The sequence below is a fragment of the Sander lucioperca genome, chromosome 9 (assembly GCF_008315115.2).
Source record: "Sander lucioperca isolate FBNREF2018 chromosome 9, SLUC_FBN_1.2, whole genome shotgun sequence".
Taxonomy (NCBI): Eukaryota; Metazoa; Chordata; class Actinopteri; order Perciformes; family Percidae; genus Sander; species Sander lucioperca.
Genome location: NC_050181.1, coordinates 12,567,358 through 12,589,410, shown reverse-complemented (window position 1 = coordinate 12,589,410; position 22,053 = coordinate 12,567,358). Strand labels below are relative to the sequence as shown.

Below are 22,053 nucleotides of genomic sequence, written 5' to 3'. Positions count from 1 at the left end.
GACACGTTTGCAACTGTAGCATGAATACTCAACAGGATTTGAGTAGATGAAGAATAAATAAGGAAACACATTTTGGCTGCAGATAAAATGTTAACATACATGGAATTACAGCATATAGGATGTCAACAGTGTGTGTGTGTGTGTGTGTGTGTGTGTGTGTGTGTGTGTGTGTGAGTTGAGATACAGGTGTTAAGCCATGTGTGCTACATACTTTGCGGCTGCCGTCGGTTGACTTGTAGGTAAGCATGTAGTTGTCAATTTCTGCGATTGGCGGTTGCCAGGAGATGAGAGCGCTGCGGTGATTCACTTCACTGGCTGTCAGGTTCAGGGGTGCGTCCATGGCTGCCAGAAAGAGAGAAAAATATCAATTTAGTGCAAAACAAGGAATGTTTTCAGGATGTCTTCTATACCTACAGCATACTGTAGTTCTCACATAATGACAGGTGTTGATTTGTCCGTCCACTTTTACAAAACCATCATTGCTCATTGTGTTTCATGGTTTTATAGGTGCACAGTTGTCAGGGTGGAGTGAGTAAATTCCTGGTATTAAAAGTAAGAAAACTGCTGAAGAAATTTTCACAGTTACTATGTTCAGAAACGTGAATGTGCCATGCTCTATTCCTAGTCTTGTGTGACTAGGCCACACACATTTCTCTTTACATGACCACATTTGAAAGCGTTAAGTTAATCTCACACACACACACACACACACACACACACACACACACACACACACACACACACACACACACACACACACACACACACACACACACACACACACATTCCAGATCATGCAGGACACAAGTATTTTATTGAATAAATGATCTTATATGGCAACAAACTGAACTCAAGGTCTGGTGTCCTGCAGGCTTCTGATCATCTTATAGATATTAACAACAAGCTGTGGCTGACTCACTATCAGGAGAGGAAGTACCAGGCAACACTATCAACAGCCTGTCAAATGTGGGCGTTTTAAAGATATAAAAATTAACAACCTTGAAATTAGACCCATAACTGACCCACAGATGGGTGGTATCAACGCAGACCTGTATGGAGTTAACTGGCCAAGCCACAGCAAAGCACCTAAATGGCATTGTCCCTTTTTCTTAAATTGACAGGCTGTCTGTGCAGCCTGTTTTTTCAGGGTTTCTCCTGTATTTTAAGGCCATCTCCCAACACCCTCCTGTTTTGATGTTTCTCCTGGGAAACTCCCGTAATTTGCATGGCCTTTAAACTTTATTATGTCATACACGGATCCATAAGTTTTGTATGTTTGTCTGACGTCACACAAGTTGCCAGATCGTCTATGAAACACAATCTACACACATACAATTCACACACTCCATACAATTTCAACCCATCCGTTACCGCAACTTGGCAACCCACAACCCAATTCAATCGCTGCGTGTGAGCAGCGGCTCTCTGCGCAGGCAGACGGACAAGCTTACATAACGTAGCGGTTAGCTTAGCTGTTTTAGCTCAAAATGTCAACCCAGGACAGCGTTCAACCTAAAAATAAACGGGTCCTCACTATAATGGACTATTCTACATTAACCAGGAAACAAAATGTGTTATAAGGTTTTTTTAAATGTATAGATTGCATAAAAACAAGCATACAACAACACACCCACACACACACAAACTCAGAAGCAAATGCATACATAGATGCACATATTATGTAATATTATGTGCATGAATGATACATGTTAATATAAATGAGTTTTGTACCTAAAATGACCCAATGACCCAACCTCTTAACAAAATATCAATTGCTGAGATTAAATAAATTAGACAAATGTTATGCCAATACTGCTAAAGGTCATCTTGAAAGGATCTTTTTCGTTATGATTATGCCACTTCAACCACAAGTGTGATGCTGCCAGTCTGAATCAAGATTCAATGGAAGGCTGTTGTTATTACATATTTTGATTAAGAGGCCATGTGAACCATGTGCAAGGCAAGGCATATCTCAATATTTCTATAGATCTCTTAATGGAATTCTTGCCTTTATATGATAGTGTGACAGCATAGAGAGCAATAGGAATTACAAGCATACTTTCTGACCTCCCCACCGTTACTGTATAGTATTTAGATGTAAATTTGTAAAAACTGTGCACAAATGAATCATGTTTGACAGTTGTTGGAACAACTGGACACTGTGTTTTGTTTCAGCAAATGTTGCTCAAAACAGAGTTTTTTATTTGATGTGGACTATTTAACACATTTGCAGATTTAATACACATGTGCTGCATTAGTGGGTACTTAAAGCACCCTGGTGGTGTAAGTGGTATTTGACTCAAAATAAACTACAGTGCCCATGTTAATAGTAATGAAGGAATAAGTCATCAAGTGCAGTGTTCTGGCTTATTAAGGTGCTAATAGTATTTGGACAACAATGCAGGTCTATGACACATTGGAATGGGCTATTTTAGTCTTTGGCTACACAGGTAATACTTGTCAGTAGAATAAATTGATTTTTAGGTTTTGGTCTTTTCATATGATTTGTCGATGATGAGAAATTGCCAGACGTATACTTTATTGCGGGAAACCAATGACATGCCAGGTAATTTGGTGCTCAATAAAGGATGACAGCTGGAAACAAAACATTGATTAGTGCCATCAAATAAAAAAAGTAAGATTTCTCATTGTTAATATTACAATGGGAAGAGAACTTATCATCTGTACTTTCTAAGCAATTAAAAGAAAAGATAGGTAGAAAAAAAACAGAGGTAGATCAGAACAGATTGACAATGGGACCTTCTTGCACATATACTGTAAATGTATTCCATGAGGTGGGTAAAATCTCCATGCCAGTAATCCTAAATCCCCACAGGACTGAGTGAGAGGAGCAGTGGGGCACTTTTCCATGTTTAGTCACAGTGTATCACAGCCTCAAAAGCATTCAAGCCCTTAATCAGCAAGCCCACCCAAGTTTTACTGTACATTACATCACACAATCCAAGTTTATTTTTGGTTCCTGCACAGCTTTAAACAAGGTATGATTATAGTGTCTTGAGACCTTAACCACATCACAAGGAGACTCACCTCAATTTCCCCACCTTACATCACCCTTTTTGAGTCAATATGTGATCTTCTGACATGGTAGCAGAAGCATTGACACGCTGTAACCTCATTTTAGTGCATGATAGAAAATAGATGACCTTCTATTTGGAAAATCTGTTTCCTTGAGTTACATCATGACATCGTCAGCCAGTCACCAAACAGCGCTCTGATTAGGGGAGTCTTTTGCACACTTTGTGTGCTGTGCAATCCAACGTCACCGCTGTGAATATGAGATAAAGATATCAACTGAAAGGCCGTGTCTTTCTGTGATTCCCTCTGTTTGACTTTTCTCACCTTTTCTTTCCTCTGTAGTAAAACTAACATGGGCTAAACTTTTAACTCCTCCTGAGGACTTCTCCTCAACTTTTAGTTAAACATCTAACCCTCAATTGAACCCAGTCCTCTGAACACACAAAGAACATCCACAAACACACACACACACACACACACACACACATGCTCTTCTTGTTTAAATCCTTGTCTGTGTGCACATATGGAAAGATCAATGACAGCTCCGTAATTAACAGCGTGTACCTGCCTTGATAACCTCCGAAAAGAAGCGAGGTGCCTCCTCTTGGAGACAGTGATAGACAGATCCACGTTGTGTGACAGGGGGATGTAGAGAGAAGGACAGAGAGGGATGGGGAGGCAAAACAAGGGAACAAAGAGTTTTTAAGAGCGAGAGGCTGAGTAGTGTGCTTTGAGATGATCACAGCAAATTGCAGATTGTCCTAAAGTCCACAGTGACGTGCCAATCTCCTCCTCTCCTGCACCTTTACGTCTTTATTGACCTTGTCTGCATCTCATTGCTGCTTTTCCTCCTCTTATGTCAGTTTCTTCCTATTCCCACATCAATCTGGGGGTCTTCTCCTTCACTCTCCTCCTTATCTCCAATTATGCTTGTGTTTTTCTCTCTCTGCTCCTCTTGCCCTCCCATCCTTTGTCCACCTCCTTCTTTCCTGCTTATCTAACAGGCTGCCATTCTCACTCAATGTGCCAGAGAGTGAATGCAGTTTATCTTTCTGTTCTTGTCCTCCCCTCTACTTGATCAACACTGTTGCTTCATTATGTGTGTGTGGGGGAAAGATGAGAAGTGGAAGAGGCGGGAGGGGTGTTTCATAGAAATGGACGGCCTGCAACCACCCTCATTCTGCCTGTCTTTATTCTGTTTTGGACTTCATTCATCTGTCTCCTTGTCCTGTTCTTTCAAGCTCTCCCTCCAATTAAACCTTTGCATGGAGTGTGCCCAAGCAGGTGAGCAGGTGTCGTCTGAGTTCCTAGCAGCTCTGAAGCTCCATCTTCAGACACGGAGGTTTGAACAATGGGATTGAGATGAATAGGTTTGGCTTTATCTAATGTCTCATTAACACGCAGAGTAAACAATACAAAAGGAGAAAAAAAACACACACACACACACACACACACACACACACACACACACACACACACACACACACACACACACACACACACACACACACACACACACACACACACACACAGAGCAGCAGATGGGAAGGGCAGCATGGGCAGCAGTAATTTGTATGAAGACAAGAGAGAGGAAGCTATTATTTTTGTAGTGTATATCACATCTCTATGCTGATTTGTGAATAATTCTGCCTGAATGATGTATAGGTAACTCCTTTGAATATATGAAGTCTACTGAATTAAACCAACTGCTGCTTGGATGAATCTCACAGATGGTATTATGATTTCACACCGTGTTATTATATTTAAGAATATTTAATTAGCATCATGGACAACATCAAAGAGCCAAAAGGAGCCAGACAAACCACCATGCATTTTCCCAACAGGCCTACAGTGTTCCCCCCCCCCAAATTGACCCCCTCAAAATGACTACGTATCATACTGTAAACTGCACGCCTTTCAATCGTGCATGTTTAGCTGGATGTACATCCACCTACGTTTTTAATGTGGTATGATAAATGAATATACTATTGATTCTTCCTTACGTAGGTTTCTTCAACGTATTGTAAGGGACCTTAGATGTGTTAGAAGTGGGTTAGTACGTATTTTAGTTGTGAGTGGCCAGTTATAAGCTGTATTGAAGTAGACTGAGCTTAATTTGCTCACTAAGCTTTTTCTGTTGCTGCAAATTTCTCACCCGTGTGTTTTGCATCTTGTGTTTTTTCTGCATATTTGTGTTGTTATGTTGGGACAGCAGTATAAGGAATTCATTTTTAATTTGACCATATGTGTATGTTGCTCTACTGATATGTTTTGTTCTGTGTTATTTTTTCAAAATTAAAAAAATGAGTGGAAAAAAAACAATACATGTTGTATATCTGATAAAATATACAGCTCTAGTAGTTAAAGTAATAGGAATTGCACACTACACACTTGATATTATAAATACTAAATTCAATATACTATACTGAATATTTTTAATAAAGTAGCACTATTTCATACATTACCGGTAATTACACAACTTTTTAAAAGTTTGACATTAAACTGTCAAAAATGCCTCAATGCCTGAAGAATCAAGATTATGCTTCTGTAATAGCAGCACTCTCAGTACTTTGTAAACAACTATCAGCCAGAGCTCAGTGAAGCTGCCCGCAGCAAGGATCTCTGCTGCTTCAAAAACTTGCCAAGCCCTTCTCAGCAAGTGAGCTCAGATACAACTGAGGGGAAAAAAGTCCCGGTGCTGCAGCCTACAGGCTTATTGAGACACCCGTAGCAAAATCCCTTATTTTCCAGCCCTATAGCTTAAATATCAGCCGCTGGGAAGCCAAGCTGTCTTACTCTGTGTTGAACTCTTGAGGCATGGAGGCCAGACAACATAACAACTATCAGCTGTGGTTAAGAGGCTTGGGAATCAACAAAGAAACCTACCCTACCCTACCCCACCCTAAAAAAAAATAAAAAAAAAATACAAAAAAGGCAGTTTTTTTATTTTGACTTGAGCCAGTCACATTGCTTTTTCTTCTCTCTTTGTGGTGTGTGGAGAGACCTTCACTGACCCGTCATCTCTTGTACATCACGCATTTGCATTTGCTGCTATGCACCAGATGGACCAGGAATAATTGCACTCGCAATTAACAACTCAGTTCCAACTGTCATAAACAGATATAAAAATAGAAATACAGAGATATGATAAAACTGTACACAAACACATATTGAGACCTTTTCCAATACATAGTATTCTGCTCACAGGAATACTTTTGTCTTTAAACCAAATATTTCCTACCTCACCATCAGTCTCAACAACACCGGACTACTGGGAGAGCTGAAAAGCTTGTCTTCAAATCCCCCTCCCCAATTCAGATGTTATATTCGATGAGCAAACCACAGAAAATGTATGATCATTTTATATGTCCATGTATATTCCACTATAAGACAAATGTTTGCACTACTTTTAAATCGCATGTTAAGGTGCGTCTTTTCACAACTGTGTTTGAGTCCCCTTAATTATCAATACGACAATACGATTGCGTTAATTAATTATTATTTCATTTCTCTGCAATTGTGCCGTTTAAATAAATAGACTTGTCTTCAGTCAGGATGAATACACAAACTGTTCACTGGTTGCTCTATTTGCCTTCTAAAGGCCGAATGCCAGTAATTGTTTTATTAATTTAATTGATGTAAGCAGACGGAAACAGAGAGATGATGACAGAGCCATAGCTGGGATAGTTGATCAAACCAATCAATGGTCTCATCTTCTCTCACAAGCCCGTTCACATTATGACATTTTCCACTGGAGCGGAACAGCCTGAGAAAAAAAAAACAAGCTGTGTAAGCGGAACTGAAACAGGCTTTAAGATTTCAATTAGGAAGTTTAATTACCAACACTAAAAGTTCCCTGTGAAGTTGGAGTTGACTAAGGCGCCCCCTGGTGAGACTTGTCAACATCATTCCTGCGGGGTGAAGACTCTATTGATGTGTGTGTCCACATAAAGTAGCACACAGATGTCTATACACTGTAGCTTTACAGCATGAATGGGAACTAGAAAGGCTGACATTTTTAATACAAACACTGTTTGCTATTTACCCAAGACGAGCACTTGATTAAGATCAAGGATTATCCTGCATTGTTCCTTTACTGAATTTTAGTTGCTTAGTGAAATGAGGTGAAAGAGATTGAATTATATTAAATATGAATGTTATCCTTCTTGAAGGCCCTATTCGAGGACAATAGAAATATATAGCAGAAAATAGAAACACTGCAAATACCAAATGAAAAACGCATTACATGTTCAGCTATGTCAGTATGTATAAAACACTACATGTCCGTTCTGTAATTGCTGTATATATTTTAATAATATTAGTAGAATTCTGAATACAACAAAGGTCAAGCTCCTGCAGATGTCCCTCCTCTTGTATGAAAATTTTTTATCAACTAGTGTCTTTTCTACCCAATCATATACGTATACTCCAAAATGGAGTGGCAAGAATACATTTACGGTAATCCATTTCACTCAGAGGAGGAATGCAACAATGTCAAGCACCCAACAGTTTGCTTGATTCAATAAGTCATGGTATTCAAAACTAAACTAAATCATTGTCCTCTTTGCTCACTCAATGGTGCTTCCTACATCACAGCAATTCTTTATTTAATATGAGAGTCTAACTGGGGTAGAAATGTGCGTTGTTTTTGTTCTCTGGAGAAGCTGAGGTACATGGCGTACTAGACAGAGCACATGTTTCCAAATTAGAATCACCTTAAACTGTCAAAAACATCTGTTTATGTATGAGTTACTATATGCATGAACAGCATTGACATGGTTTTACTGTAGGTACACCTAATTTTCCTAAGCCCCATTTATGTTCGGAAGTCTCTGCAGCCCTGCTCTCACAAGTTGTCAGAGTTTGTTTCTGTTTCGAGCAGTTCGTCTCTGCTGCAGTGCAGGACAGGTAGCTCTGGTACTCCTTGGGGGATATGAACTCCTCTGCTGACTGAAACGTTTTTTTTTCTGCAAGGACTCTATTAAAAAAAACAAAGTTTACAGAGCTGCAACTCAGCTAAACTGGAACAATTCCTTCACCCCTAACTTTGCTCTTGAAGGAGTAGTGGATAAAGGTGAATATAATTGGAGAGATGGGTCACCTGGAGGTAAAGCAGGCAAAAGTTGAACAGGGAGTTCACATCCTTCCATTCATGGGGTGGCAGTAGCTCAGTCCGTAGGGACTAGGGTTGGGAACCGGAGGGTCGCTGGTTCAAGTCCCAGTATGGACCAAAGTACAGAGTATGGATTGGTAGCTGGAGATCATCTGCAGGATGCCAGTTCAACTCCTGGGCACTGCCAGGTGCCCCCCCCCCAACCGCTCAGGGTGCTGGTCCAGCACTGGCAGCCCACTCACTCTGACATCTCTCCATTTGTGCATGAATAGGTCCCGAGCATGTGTGTGTATTTCAGGCCTGTGCGTAGTGATTTCTAACAAACACAGTGTAAATTGTAATTTCCCCACTGGGGATCAATAAACTAAAATTATTCTTGAGTGTTTCACCATGTCAAAGTGACATATGTGACTCTGCAACGAGTGTTACACAGAGATAAAGGATCATAGCCTTTTAATTGCAAACTCTGTAGAAAAAGCTAAAATCCAGTTGTACTGTAAAACGACCCACAATAATAATAACAATAATAAAATTTATCCTATATGCCTATCTGATGCAAACATGCATCCATCTAGGGCTGTGCAATATAAATGTTATAAACACTGTTGACGATAGGCAATTTCCTAGATAGGAACATTAGAAACTTCAATAAACTGTTGATGAATTACATTGCTTAACAATCAATTACACCACATATATGAAGCTATTTTCGAAGCAATTATATAGTATGTCAGTCTTTTATGAACCGACAGCCTTCAGAACACACCTCATGTTGGATAATTAGATGGAAGAAACAAGGGCTCCTTTATCAAGACTTCACTGTGTCGGCACAAAGAGTAAGTAAGTAAGTAAAGTTTATTTCTATAGCACATTTAAAAACAGCTTGCGCTGACCAAAGTGCTATACATAGTGCATTAGCCACAGGGTCATAAAATAAAAAAATAAAATACACTTACAAATCAGTGATTTAGGCTAAAACAACATCAAAAGACAAAACAGCAGGATAAGACAATTAAGATGCTGGGAAGGCCAATGTAAAAAGGTGAGTTTTGAGCCTGGCTTTGAATATCACAATTGAAGGGGCACTTCTGATGTCTGGTGGCAGTCGGTTCCACAGCTGAGGGCCAGCAACAGAAAAGGCTCTGTCACCTTTTTGCTTAAGCCGGGACCGTGGGACATGGAGGAGGCCTTGGCTGGAGGATCTGAGGGACTTGTGAGCTACACGGGGATGAATGATATCTGCTATGTAGCTGGGGGCCAGGGCGTGAAGAGATTTAAAAACCATCAACAGTATTTTAAATTGTATCCTAGACTGGACTGGAAGCCAGTGCAAGGAGGCTAGGACAGGTTTAATGTGTTCACGCTTTTTTGTGTTCGTGAGCAGCCTAGCTGCTGCATTTTGAACCATCTGAAGCCGTGCCACCAGTCAGAGGGAGACCAAGGTAGAGTGAGTTACAATAGTCTAGACGGGAGGTTATGAAGGCATGGATGACTTTTTCCAGATCATTGTATGACAGAACAAGTCTGAGTTTGGAAATTATTCTTAATTGGTAAAAACTAGTCTACAACTAGTTTACTCTACTACATCTGTTGCAACTAGTTTACAACAGATGATATTTGTTTCTCTAGGTTAAGATGGAAGTCGAAAATAACACCCAAGTTACATGCATGGGATTTAACATAGGGGGCAAGGGGACCAAGGTCAGCAGGGATGGCAGTTTTGGATTTTGAGGATTGACAGCCCAACAGTCATAATGACCTTAAACATAAAAACTGAGGTAAGAAGACGTGGGTAGTGTGGCAATACTTCGTATACTTGAAGCCTTGTTTGGCCATGAAGTGGATGAAACATTCCCAAACTACTTACTGTGAAGTTGGACAAAAAAAACAAATGGTCAGTATACTGTTGAATATGTCGCAAACCTGTGCCATCAAATGACGGGAAATACCACAAACCTGACCATCCAGTAAAGCATGCAGACTGCGAGTGCATAGTATCCAACACAAGCAATTAGACCCATTGTCGGGAATGGGCAGCCCGCACTTCTGAAGCTACTGCTAGTGAATTTAAAGCTTAATGTAATCTAATCAACAGAAATAGTAACTTCATTTCTACTTTTTAATTCTATTTTCACTTCACAGGTAGTATGGAGAAATTATTTGTTGTTATGTCAAGGGAATTAATTAACACTTAGACATCCTCTGGTGCATCACCAACCTGCACTGACTGTTTCAGTTCATTTAGGTTAAAATATAACAGAATATAGACAGAAACTAAACCAAATCACTTCAGGGATGGGGGTTATTATTGTTATTTTGCAGCACGTCAGTTTTAATTGCCACTTTTCTGGCGTAGTTTTGGTGGTGGTGATATAAGCTGCCGGAGGCCGAATGCAAAAAAACTCCGCCAGAGCAGAAAGCTAAACTACCGACAGCAAATGTTTATGCATATCAGCTCTCCCGACTGCTATCACAGCAAATGTCTGCTCCCTGGACAATAAACTGGACTACATTTTTACACAATTTCGTTCCTCTATGTACTGTATAAAGTTGGATGACAATTAAGTCTCTTATCTAATACTTTAGCCTCGGTGGAGGAAGGCCTGGCAAAGCGAGACTAGCCTTGAATTAGCTGCAGCCCTGAGCCTTTGACTACGGTTAACAGAACTTTCACCAAAGGGACGTGCATTGTTAAAACAGCCAATAGGAACACTCTCTCAGAAATGACCTGTGATTGGCCAAATTCTCCTGTCACAGGCTACCTTTTCTAAGGAGGAATTGCAGAAGTCTAGTTTTCTCTCAGAACACTTGAATTACAATATGCTGAACGATTATTGTGGAACTTTTGCACAACGCCAAAAATAAACTGCCTACCCCAGCAACTTTAACTGGTATATATTACATAAACACTGGGTATGTTTCCTCTTTGTATGATATACTTCCGTTGTTTGTGTTACACTTTATTAATCCCCTGAAAGAAATACATCTTAATTTGACTCATCCTAACTACTTTAGAAACAGTGTGTAGGAGAATTCCTACTTAACATAAATATTTTTTTGGAATGAATGAAACCAAGCACCCAGAAGAAAACCCACACAAACACAGCGAGAACATTTACATTCCACACAGAAAGGCTCCAGTGGGGAATCACACGTCGCCCACTGTACAGAGACAAGCCGAATAAAATGAGCACATACGTGTTTGGAGGTTGGTGATGACGGTGCCGCTGGTGAGGGGTCCTTTGGTGGCGTAGAGGGCTACAGAGTAGGTGGTGCTTGGCTTAAGGTTGGACAGCTGGTGCTCCTGCTTGTTGCCTTCCACAAGGAAAGTGTCAGCTGTCACTGGAAAACATATAAGGTGTATATGTTTACCATACATCTTCTGTCTTTAGTTCTGTCTAAATAGACTACATTAAATTGTAACTCTTTGAAAAAAGCTCCTAAGAATGGGAAAAATCGGAACCAAATCTCAAAGCCTGCACTGTTTGGCCACCTTTGGGTTCCTCTTTCAAGTCAAAGGATTTCTACACTGATTATATTTTTGATGAAATATGCTTTTGGGGACAACTCTGCAAAAATGAGGCAAACTCTGTATGTGACATGTTGTAAACGTCACAGTGACAGTGATGCTAGTGAGGATATAAACAAACCATTATTTTATTGATGGTACGCTTTCTATTTTATATGACGTTTGACTGATGGATACCATGATGGTTTGGATTTTATGTGGCTGTTCTCAGTTGCCAAAACTAATCTATTTTGTAATGCAGGACAATACTGCATGAAATATGAGATTTATTGACCGTGAGCTAATACACTGACACTCAAGGGAATTTGTTCACATTTTTACATTGCGCTTCTCTAAACCCTGGCTTGGGCTGCTTTCCAAATATGTGTTCAGCATATAGATACTGTCTCTGTATCTGAGATGATCTGGCTGCAGTCCAGTCAGTCAAGAATGTAACACACATTGATTCCGAGAGCTGAGTGATACAGATTCCCCTGGATAACTCCAGACATGGCTTAGTCAGTGGGGTCATGTACAAATGAGAAATATGCCCATAATATTTTCCTCAGCCGAGACAAAATATAACAACAGTTCAGTTCAAGTGTCATTAAACATTTGACTGGTGAGTTTGAAAAACCTTTGCAAAGGCTAATGACTGGGTGATGTTTGTTTAAAAAATACCCTTCCTTTGAAACTTTTTATACTTTCATACTTCAGCACTCTCGCTGAGTATGTAAAGTAGCTTTATCTGTGGCTGGCCTACCGACTGTAACATGGCAGTCGTTCAGAGAGCAAATTATAAAGTGACTCTGAGTGGCCAAGCAATGTGGCTATCTCTTACCTATGGCTGTCAGACAATGGGCTGCATCCGAAACTGAGCATTATGAACTGTTCTGAAAGCAAGACAAATGGATCCATATTGCCTCAAAGGATCACTCTGATCTCATTTCTTATTGGGAAAACCTTGATGGTACCCACATCACCACACACTGCAGCTAAACCTACAACAAATCTGCACCTTATGCTCTGACTCTGCAGTCTGATCTTAGTGCAGTCAGTGCTATGACTCAATACAACTTCAATCATTTCATTGTGCTAATTATTAATTATTTACACAACAGTGACTTTCATAACACCAAGTGCTTTATGAAACAAACATGACATGACATACAGACGGTAGCATCAATAAAAGGTTTGATGTGTAAAAATGTGTTTCACGGTCATGTACAATAAACTGGTAGCCAATGTAAGCAGCGATACAGTATAGTGGCGATATGAGACGGACAGATTATCAGCTGGATTTTTCATTATTTCTGAAATCGAGGCATCAAAGAGAAAGGGGAGTTGATGATTTTATCCAAATGCGTTAATTAGTCTATTTCAATAAACAACAAATGAATGAAAGCCTCTAAATGACAGTTCGGATAACTCACCCTGGTTGTGTGTGAGGGTCAGAACGTAGTTGTCGACGCTGGAAACAGGTGGATTCCATCTCAGCAGGGCTCCTTGTGGAGTGATGTTGAGAGCTGTCAACTCAGCTGGCATGTCCATCGCTAGGATTACAATACAACAAAAATGTAAGCACAATGTATTTCCAAAAACAAGAATGACTTCTTTTTAAGATGGAAAACCATTATTCAATACACATCTAAGTTGTAATTATAGAAACCCACACACACCGACACAGAAGAGCTTTGCATTCATAGTAATTAATAATGACTCTCTTTGCCATCACTTGGCAAATTTGATCACTGTTTTCTCAATTCAAACACACATCAAAGAGAAATGATGCAGTCAAAAAGGCTGTAGAAAGTCTCCGATATTCTCCCGAGCCTCCTGTTTCTCCACCTTGCTCCTCATTTCATTCTCAGACTGCTGGACATGCCAAGATTGAGTTTGAATTTAATTATACCTTTAACCTCAGTGTTTCAACCCCAATTTCTATTTAGGCGAGTTATTTCAGCGCATTAGAGAGCATGGCAGGAGAACTCAGAACTCTGCATGTGCTCCAAATCTCTGCACAGATGAAGTAATTAATATTGCCATGCCCTCATCAGAATAAAATAAAGAATTGAGCTCATTAGCACAACAAAGTGAGTTTAAGTTTTTCTTATCTCTACGATAGATGAACAAACCTGATTAAAAACATTACTTTAATTGCAAAAAGGTTTAAGTGAATTTAATGGAGGCTTGCCAAGTCAATTAGATTGGCAATGGAAATGGAGTAGAGATGGCCAATAAAGAAAAAAATAAACAGGTCATCCAACTTCATCAGTCCCAGTGATAATCCAATCATCACTCTCCATCTCCTGATTGCACCGGTGAATCGCAGATTACGCCAACTACATCATGCTCGCACTCGGATCTGTATCTGAAAGTCAAGCCTCAGTGCTTAAAATTCAGGAAAAGAGAAAAGGTTCTGAAAAAAGAAACAAAAGGCTGCTCTGGGCCTTCAGTATGAGGCTGTGGTGTACTCACATGCTGGTGGAGAGCTCCCTACAATTAAACCTTGAGTTTCAGCAGCCATTTACATGCTATAATACCAAAATCTATCCAGTAATACAAGAAACCTGGGCATTGAGATAATGATCATGGGAACCGGCTGTTTCCAGTAACAAACTACAGCACTGACTACAGAGGAAATCACAAAACCAAATGCCAATAACACAATACAGCATGTACAAACAGTGCTATGATCCTTCCAGTTATACAGTAAAAGCTTTAACAGTCAAGATGAGAAAACAATGAATTCATTGTTCTACTGTGCTTCTACAGCTACAGTAATTGCAGTGCAAGTACAGTAGTACTCTTCCATGGGAAAAAATGTATACCCGGTGAATACTACAAATATATGAGCTAGTATGAGATGAGATTAAAATTAGACAAAATATTTTAGACACAATTAACTTTGTTTCTTGTTTGATCGTTCTAAACAAAAGAGACTTTTTGGATAATCATAAATCATTATGGATCAAAAATAGAGTGAACAAGTACACCCCTTTGTTTCACCAGGGTTTAATGTACTACTAATCTATATCGACCACTTCCAGGATTGCTTCAGCTGCCACAGGAAATTCTGCTGGACGTCCTTCTTTTTAGGCTGGATGTCCGTCACCTTCCACTTTTTTTGTGTTGGCATTCTAAACTCGGGCCAATTCATGAGGACTAACGAGGGTTAATTGCTCCTCAGATGTATGCAGGGTAAATCCAGACAGCTAGCTAGACTATCTGTTGAATCTGAGTTTTATTGTTACATGACTAAAACAACTTTTGAACGTACATGTTCTACCAAAAAAAGTTCCTTCTCGAGGCTATTTTGCAGAGTCACCGTCATTGTGTCCGGGGCTTAGTGCCGCCCAAGACGATTGTGATTGGTTAAAAGAAATGCCAATAAACCAGAGCACCTTTTTCTCCCATCCCAGAATGCTGTGTGGACCAGCCAGACCCTCCTCTGCAGTGCTGTGGAGGAAGGTCTGGCAATGCGAGACTAATGTTTTAATCAGTATTTTTCTTTAGCTTCAAAGAACTTGATAATTCATCTGTATCTAGAAACCTGACCAATTTAGTGATGTTTATAACTGCGATGCTTAAAATGACCTTTTCCATTACATTTAAAAGTGGAATAATATTTAGTGGTGAATGTGGTTATCTAATGACAAACATCTGGTACGTCACATCTGCCAATTGAAGCTGAAGGTATCAGATATCGTCTAACTGATCATGTTGAGAGCTCCCAGTCTCCTCTTTGGCTGCTGAGCTAACGTTAGCTAATGCTTCACAAACTGAGAGAACAAGCTGCTACTCAGCTTTGAATGTCCAAAGATCCTGATAGAAGTGATTAAGATATTGATGTGATCGTCTTTAAATTATAACTGAGTCTTTTGTACCAAGCAATCAGCTAAGGCAAGATTGTTTTTCTGACTGACAAGACTCATCACTCTGATAGTCTATGTGAGTACAGAAGACCATCGATTTCTAACCTTTTAGAATCGTATAGGCACAAAGTGGTTTTCCCTCTCTAACAAACTGAGTGTACAGACATCAGTTTGCAAAGTACATTTACTAGGTAACAACTAACATTTTGTTTTGTAATTTAGCTTACTCATAGTTTATAACTGCAAACAGCTTTGATTCTGACCTTAATTATATGTATTCAATTGGACACAGAAGGTTGTGACGGGAGATTTTATGTTTTCAGGGGGGACATTGTCACAAACCCTGTTAGTGACTGTAAGAAATACATTTCTTCAGGTAAATTTTGTTCAAGTTTGTTGGTGTGCTATTAAATGTCTTAATCAAATGTCAGAAAATAATCAGGAAAACTGACTGACTGACAAACTTCAAACGGAGTATCTGTGCTTTGGTGAATATGGTATTTTTAGGAACACCTCAGCTGTGACAGTTGACCATGAGGTGAGTCTGCGGTGTGCTGTGGCCACTATGTAGACCAGACTGCAGCAGACAGTATAGTTAGTGAGACCGCTGGGCCATTTTACTCCTCAGTCTATCTCTGCATGCCCTCTCATTATTGTGGAAGCTGCCCTGCCTCACTGTACAAGAACATGTTATCAGTGTGTGAGTGTGTCCTCCAAATTTGCCCCATAGCTACACTGGATGTGTCTGTGGCACAATACTAATATTGATGCAAGGCAGCCACAACCATGCAAATATTGCACTTGTTTCTTTTATGCTGCATGGGAGCTGTACTGAACTTTTCAATGCAGATTTTAGATATTGTAATGTAATATAATGTAATGTATGCGTAGGTAGAAATGTTTGCTAACATGACCATCATTACACCCAATCAGTAAGTAATAGTTATTGGTGTTATCCCATTTAGCACCTTAACCTTAAAGAATCAGTAAGTAAATGGATGTTAGTAGATTCCCCCTCCACGCAGTTGCAAGTAGCCATGGTAGCCAAGGAGGACACGGAGGATTAAAAAAACATGATGGACTCTTCAGAAGAGGTCATTATCTTCATTCGAGTTTCTGCGCGGGAAAGTCAGTGGACGCCACAATCTTTTGAACATAGCCATACTGAGAAATACAGAGAGAGTTGCGTGGAGCTGGTAGTCTTAATTAGCTTTGTAGCAACTCATTTGGCAATGGCTTGAATGTAACGGACATTCATTAAGATCAAAAAGTTAAGTACTAAAGCTTTAAATTAACTTAGTTTCTCTGACTGTGTACTCTGGAGCTACGAGAACTTTGCATCATAATCTTATACTCAAAGTTATTCAGGAATGACTTGTTGGCTATTTAACGGCTGACAGTTTGTTGCCGATTTGCTTCTTTTGCTTTTCCTTTTGCGATTTGCTGCTATTTTCTGTGCCTTTATTTGGAATGTTGCTGCTAAGGAACAGACCTCTTGGTTTTATTGACCACTGTTGCACCTTAATTGATCATAATGGAAGTGGTCTTTAACAGCAGTTAAGTAGAAATGTCACAATGTGACACGTGTAGCGTCAAAAGAGTGCTAACCTGAAAACTGCAGGTGGTTAGACACAAAAGACAAGTCCAGCCGAACAAGACGTGCTGTTTAGTGACAAGAAAAATGTTTTCAACGAAGAAAAATGTTTTCAACAATAAAAACCTGTATAAACCTGTATCATAAATCACAGACTGTATATAAAACTAGGTATAAACACACACACGCACGCACGCACACACACACACACACACACACACACACACACACACACACACACAGATTATTCTTCTGTCTTACTCTCAGTCACTAGTTTGCATCTCTTCCTTTGCCAATCCCTCTGCCAACACGTACTTATATTTAGCCATTTGTCATTTATACTTTATCTGAGTTGGTTCCCGGAAACTTTTATTTCAATTGTGATTTTGTGGGACATCTTAACAAAGCATCCATTTAAAATAGAAGTGTACTCTCCCTCATCTATATTTTCTTGAAATAGCTGGTAAAAATTAGACAAGCAGGGAGGACTATAATGGTCTGCCTCTGAACTTAAGCTTTGGGAGAATTGATACTTTACTAGGAATCCATCCTGACACTTTGCTAATGAGCACCGTTATTAGCCCTCCATTAAACGAACCTTCACATAGTCCATTTAGTGTCAACCCTCCCAAAAGCATCTTAGATTAGCCGTACCTGCTGTGTTAGCTAAATGAAATATGGCTCCCTGCTTTTTCATCCCCTCTGACAATAATTGATTATAGAAGCGAAGTAAGTAGCAATTGCGGCGTTATTCAAGTCATTACATACTTCATGTTGGCAATGCTGGATTACTCTTCCAAATCCCCTGTTTATGTATTATTGTTGGAAGCGGCATTAAAAAGTCCCTGGTTGGGCATTGTGCGATGTGAGGAAAATGTTATTTACCATTTCTAACAACCTTGACTTTGGAGTTATGTTCTTTTCAGGCTATTACAGCCCCAATGGCTCTGCTCATTGTAAGTACACTGGGATTGTTAAAAAGGAAGCTGATGATAAAGAATTGGAGGGGAAAAGCAAAACGGAGGAGAAAGTGAGAGAAAAATGCTCTTTTCCTACTTTTTCCTCACTGAATTCTTTAACCTGGCAGCTCCTGGTGAATCAGGTCTCATTGGTATGCAAACACACCTCCTCTTCTCTCTCCTGTTCTCCTTGCTCTCTTGCGTTTTCCTCTCTCACACACACACCGAAGATTATGCATACAGCCGTGGAAGAGTGTGTTAATCTTAGGTTAGTGGAAGAATGGTGTCCCATATTTACACGCATGTGTGTGTGGAAGTGAGTGTTTGTGCTTTCCCTAACTTATGATTTAGTGCTAGGTTAAGAGCATGAAAGCAAGAGAGCTTGAGAGTTCTCACCTATACTGACGAATTGGGAAGAAAAAGGGGGAGAGAGAAACTGAGAAGGAAGATTAAAGAAGGGAAAGGATGAAGCAGAGAGGAAATGGAAAGAGGACAGAAAAATGGAGGATAGAAAGAAGAAGGATACTGAGAGAAAGAGAGCGGAGTAACAAGGATAGAGGTAAGGCATAAGTATGAAAAGATAAGAAAAGGAGGGAAACAGAGAGAGATAGAGGAGAGTTAGATGGAGTTGGGAGTAGGTTACCAATTACTGGGTCATGGAGTGGACAGTTTCATCTATTGCAGTGGCAAAGATTGCTCCTCCTGCAAGCTGTATCCTTAGATTTTGTCTGACGTCTGTATGTGTGTTGCTCATTTTAGCACATAACTCCCAACGCGCAGCTGTTGTTGTAACAACAATTTGTTGTGGGAAGAACAATTGGTCTGAGAGTCTAGCAGAGAAAAGAGGAATTCTTCATTCAGTTTACATGGCAAATATTTTGTTCCTGTGCCACCCCTCTCACAGCGTTACGTTTATCAAAGAGCTGTAGTCGAAGGAGTTAGAAATGTGGTTTTAATGCAATAATGTTTCCTAAAGTACAAGAGCAGAACATCACAGAAGCACAACAAAAGTAGATCACAGCGTTCAGCCAGGAAATATGCACTCAGCTGCCAGTTTATTAGGTACACCTGGCTAAAACTAAAGCAGTCTAATACAACGGCCCTTCAACGGACATTCATAAAAGTTATGATGTTCAGTTTTTATTGAAACTGTTTTAGAGAGGTTTTGACTCAACTTCATGGTAATTTTGAAGGCTTTAGTTTACGAGGCTGTTATGCGTTATACTGACAGGTATTTCCATTATTTTGTCCACCCCATTTATATCAATGGTTATCCTAAAACTAGTCTGGATCCATGGAAGTGCATTTTCAGGATAAAGCCTGACATCCAGAACGTGAGCCACACGCACGCTGTCCCTCACCTTCCGCTCTCTGTGTGCTGCCGTTCTCAAAATCCCTTCGATACGGGAAACAACAACAAACTTCGAGCTAGGAAGCTACAAGCTGAAAATGGCAAGGTTTGAAGAACAATAAGACAGGCCTGCTTGGTTCTTCGTGAATGATTGTAAAGATTTACAAAGAATATGTTTACGGCGTTTTGGGACCGATTGGCGGGGATTGCTATGGGCGAAGTACACACGGCGATACACTGGTAAGAGCAAATTAAGTCAAACCATATATGCAGCTAATGTAATGGCTCACGTTACTATATTGTAACAGTTAACTTCATTTAGAATTTTATGTGGCGTTTTCTTTTTTGGGGTGCAAATGTTCCAACAAAACAAGTTCCTTTTTGCAAAGCCACTGTCGCTGAATCCGGAGACAATTTTGATTGGTTTAAAGAAATGCAAACAACACAGAGCGTTTTTTTCTCTATCCCAGAATGTAAATGTGATGTAGCCAGACCTTACTCTACAGTGTTTTGGAGATAGGTCTGGGAATGTGTCGTGTCGCTTTGCCAGACCCTCCTCCAAAGCACGCTGAAGGAGGGTCTGGTTACTCCACATAGCATTCAGGGATGGAAGGAAAACATGCTCTGGTTTAATGACATTTCTTTAAATAAATCAGAATTGTCATGGGCGGTGCTAAGCTCTGCACAGCGCCACTGCAGAATAGTTGTGCAAGAGAAAACTCAGATTGGACAGATATTCTAGCTAGCTGTGTCAATTTACCATGCAGAGATCTGAGGAGCAGTTAACCATAGTCCTCATTAATCCACCGACTTTAAAATTCCAACACAAAGAAAGCGGAAGGAAACGGAAAATACATGCATCCGGCGGAATTTCCTGCGGCACCGGAGCAATCCCGGAAGTGTAACGTCAAGGATATAGACTAGGGAATAAGAGACTAGCTAAAAACAGAAACACCTCTCTGTCTGCAGTGGTTTTAACAAGTGATTAAACCAAGAAACACAAGAAGCAGACAGCCTCCCCAACTGATCTACTACCAATACAGCATTTCTAATCAAAGCATGTTCTCCTCCAACCTGCTTCAGTCCATTGCTGTGTGACTGTCAAAGGTTCCAGGAAGAGATCTAAGACAGGGTCCTGACCGCTAAAACCGTCAACCATCTCTGATTTTTTCAACAATTCATTTATTCATTCGTGACAAATAGCAACAGAAAAATGGTGACAAGTGCAAATGACACGGACACAGCTCCACGGGTTGCTGTAAGTCGACTTACAAAAATATTAACCCTAAAATTGACACCTCTTCCGTCATAAAAGACAACTGCTAAGGTTTCATGTTGACTGAAAAATTATGTCAGTGAAATAGTCACTCGCTACTGATTGGTTAGGGCAAAACTAAATATCCTCCCCACCTTTCCATCGAGAAATCAGATGACATGAACAGGGTGAATGAATGAAGTAAAACAAAAATGGCAATTCAGTCTGATTATCAGACTAATGCAGCTGTAGTTTGTAAGGTTGCATGGCTGTTCTGTGCTCTTCTATTCTATATGGTCCTAATAATGTTTCCTTATCACCCCCTCCTACCTGTGAAGACGGAGGTGCTGACCACTTTGCTCTCCTGACTCCCTCTGACAGCGTTGAGGCTGATTTCGTATTCTGTAGCAGGAAACAGGCTGGACAAGGTGTAGTTGGTCACATCACTGTCAATCACCACGCTGTCCACTCGACCTGCAGGAGACATCAGAACTGTTGCCGTCACACTGGTCTTACATTTCTTCAGGTACAGCGTATACTGCTGAGCCAACTTGTGCGCTTTTTGCATCACAGAGTAAATATTTAATCAATACAGAATTTTAATTAAAAAATCAATTAACTGATAAAATGTTATCAATTAATTAGGTACAACAGTGTGTGTAACAGAGCTCCCATCCACAAAATATCTTACATCAGAGAGACCTGCTACAACAAATGCCATGTTCATTTAACTGTAACATGAAAACGCAGTGCGTCGGCATGTATGCTGATATACTGAATACAATGTTTTATAATGCAATGAAGACTGGTGTTACATGATGTAAAGAATATGCTACCTCTGGCTGATTGGTAGGACAGCTTATAGTATTCAAATGGGGCCAGTGGTCTGATCCAAGAGATAGTCACTGCGTCTTCGGTCACATCTGACACTGTCATCTCTTTTGGTGGGTCCATGCCTAGAAGGGAGATGTGTGTTAGCATATAATCAATTAGTCAGCAATGGATAACTTGGGACAATTTGTTCTGATCCCAGAGGTACAATAGGAGCGCATTATGTGGTATATTATGAAGCAAGTTCAGAAATTTACATAAAAATCTAAACGAATTAGCGCCCTTGAAAACCAAAATATTTCAGTAATCCTTGCTTTGTCACTTTTACATAAACAGCCCTGTCCTTGGTCTGTAGAAGCACAAGCATTTGTTAAGAAAAATAATGAAAAAAAAGAAATCTAGCTGGTAAAAAAAACAATGTGTGGCTTTAGCATTGAGACTTACAGAGCGTACTCAGAGGAGATTTACCCCCCTGCTGACAATTTGTTTTATGTGTCTCCTGAGACTATGGAGCTGCCGTGGAAAAGGTTA

General features: G+C 40.0%; 1 protein-coding gene across 6 annotated transcripts in view; it reads right to left on the bottom strand.

Moving 5' to 3' along the window:
* Nucleotides 1–22,053, bottom strand: part of tnr (tenascin R (restrictin, janusin)) — a 193,689-nt gene that overhangs the window by 14,879 nt on the left and 156,757 nt on the right. For all 6 annotated transcript variants that reach the window (XM_036005690.1, XM_036005691.1, XM_031294323.1 and 3 more), the window contains 5 exons: nt 21,528–21,647; nt 21,022–21,165; nt 13,091–13,210; nt 11,348–11,491; nt 212–342 (listed from right to left, as the gene is read on the bottom strand). In XM_036005690.1, the coding sequence (XP_035861583.1) occupies nt 212–342; nt 11,348–11,491; nt 13,091–13,210; nt 21,022–21,165; nt 21,528–21,647 (659 nt within the window). The remainder of the gene's footprint in view (nt 1–211; nt 343–11,347; nt 11,492–13,090; nt 13,211–21,021; nt 21,166–21,527; nt 21,648–22,053) is intronic.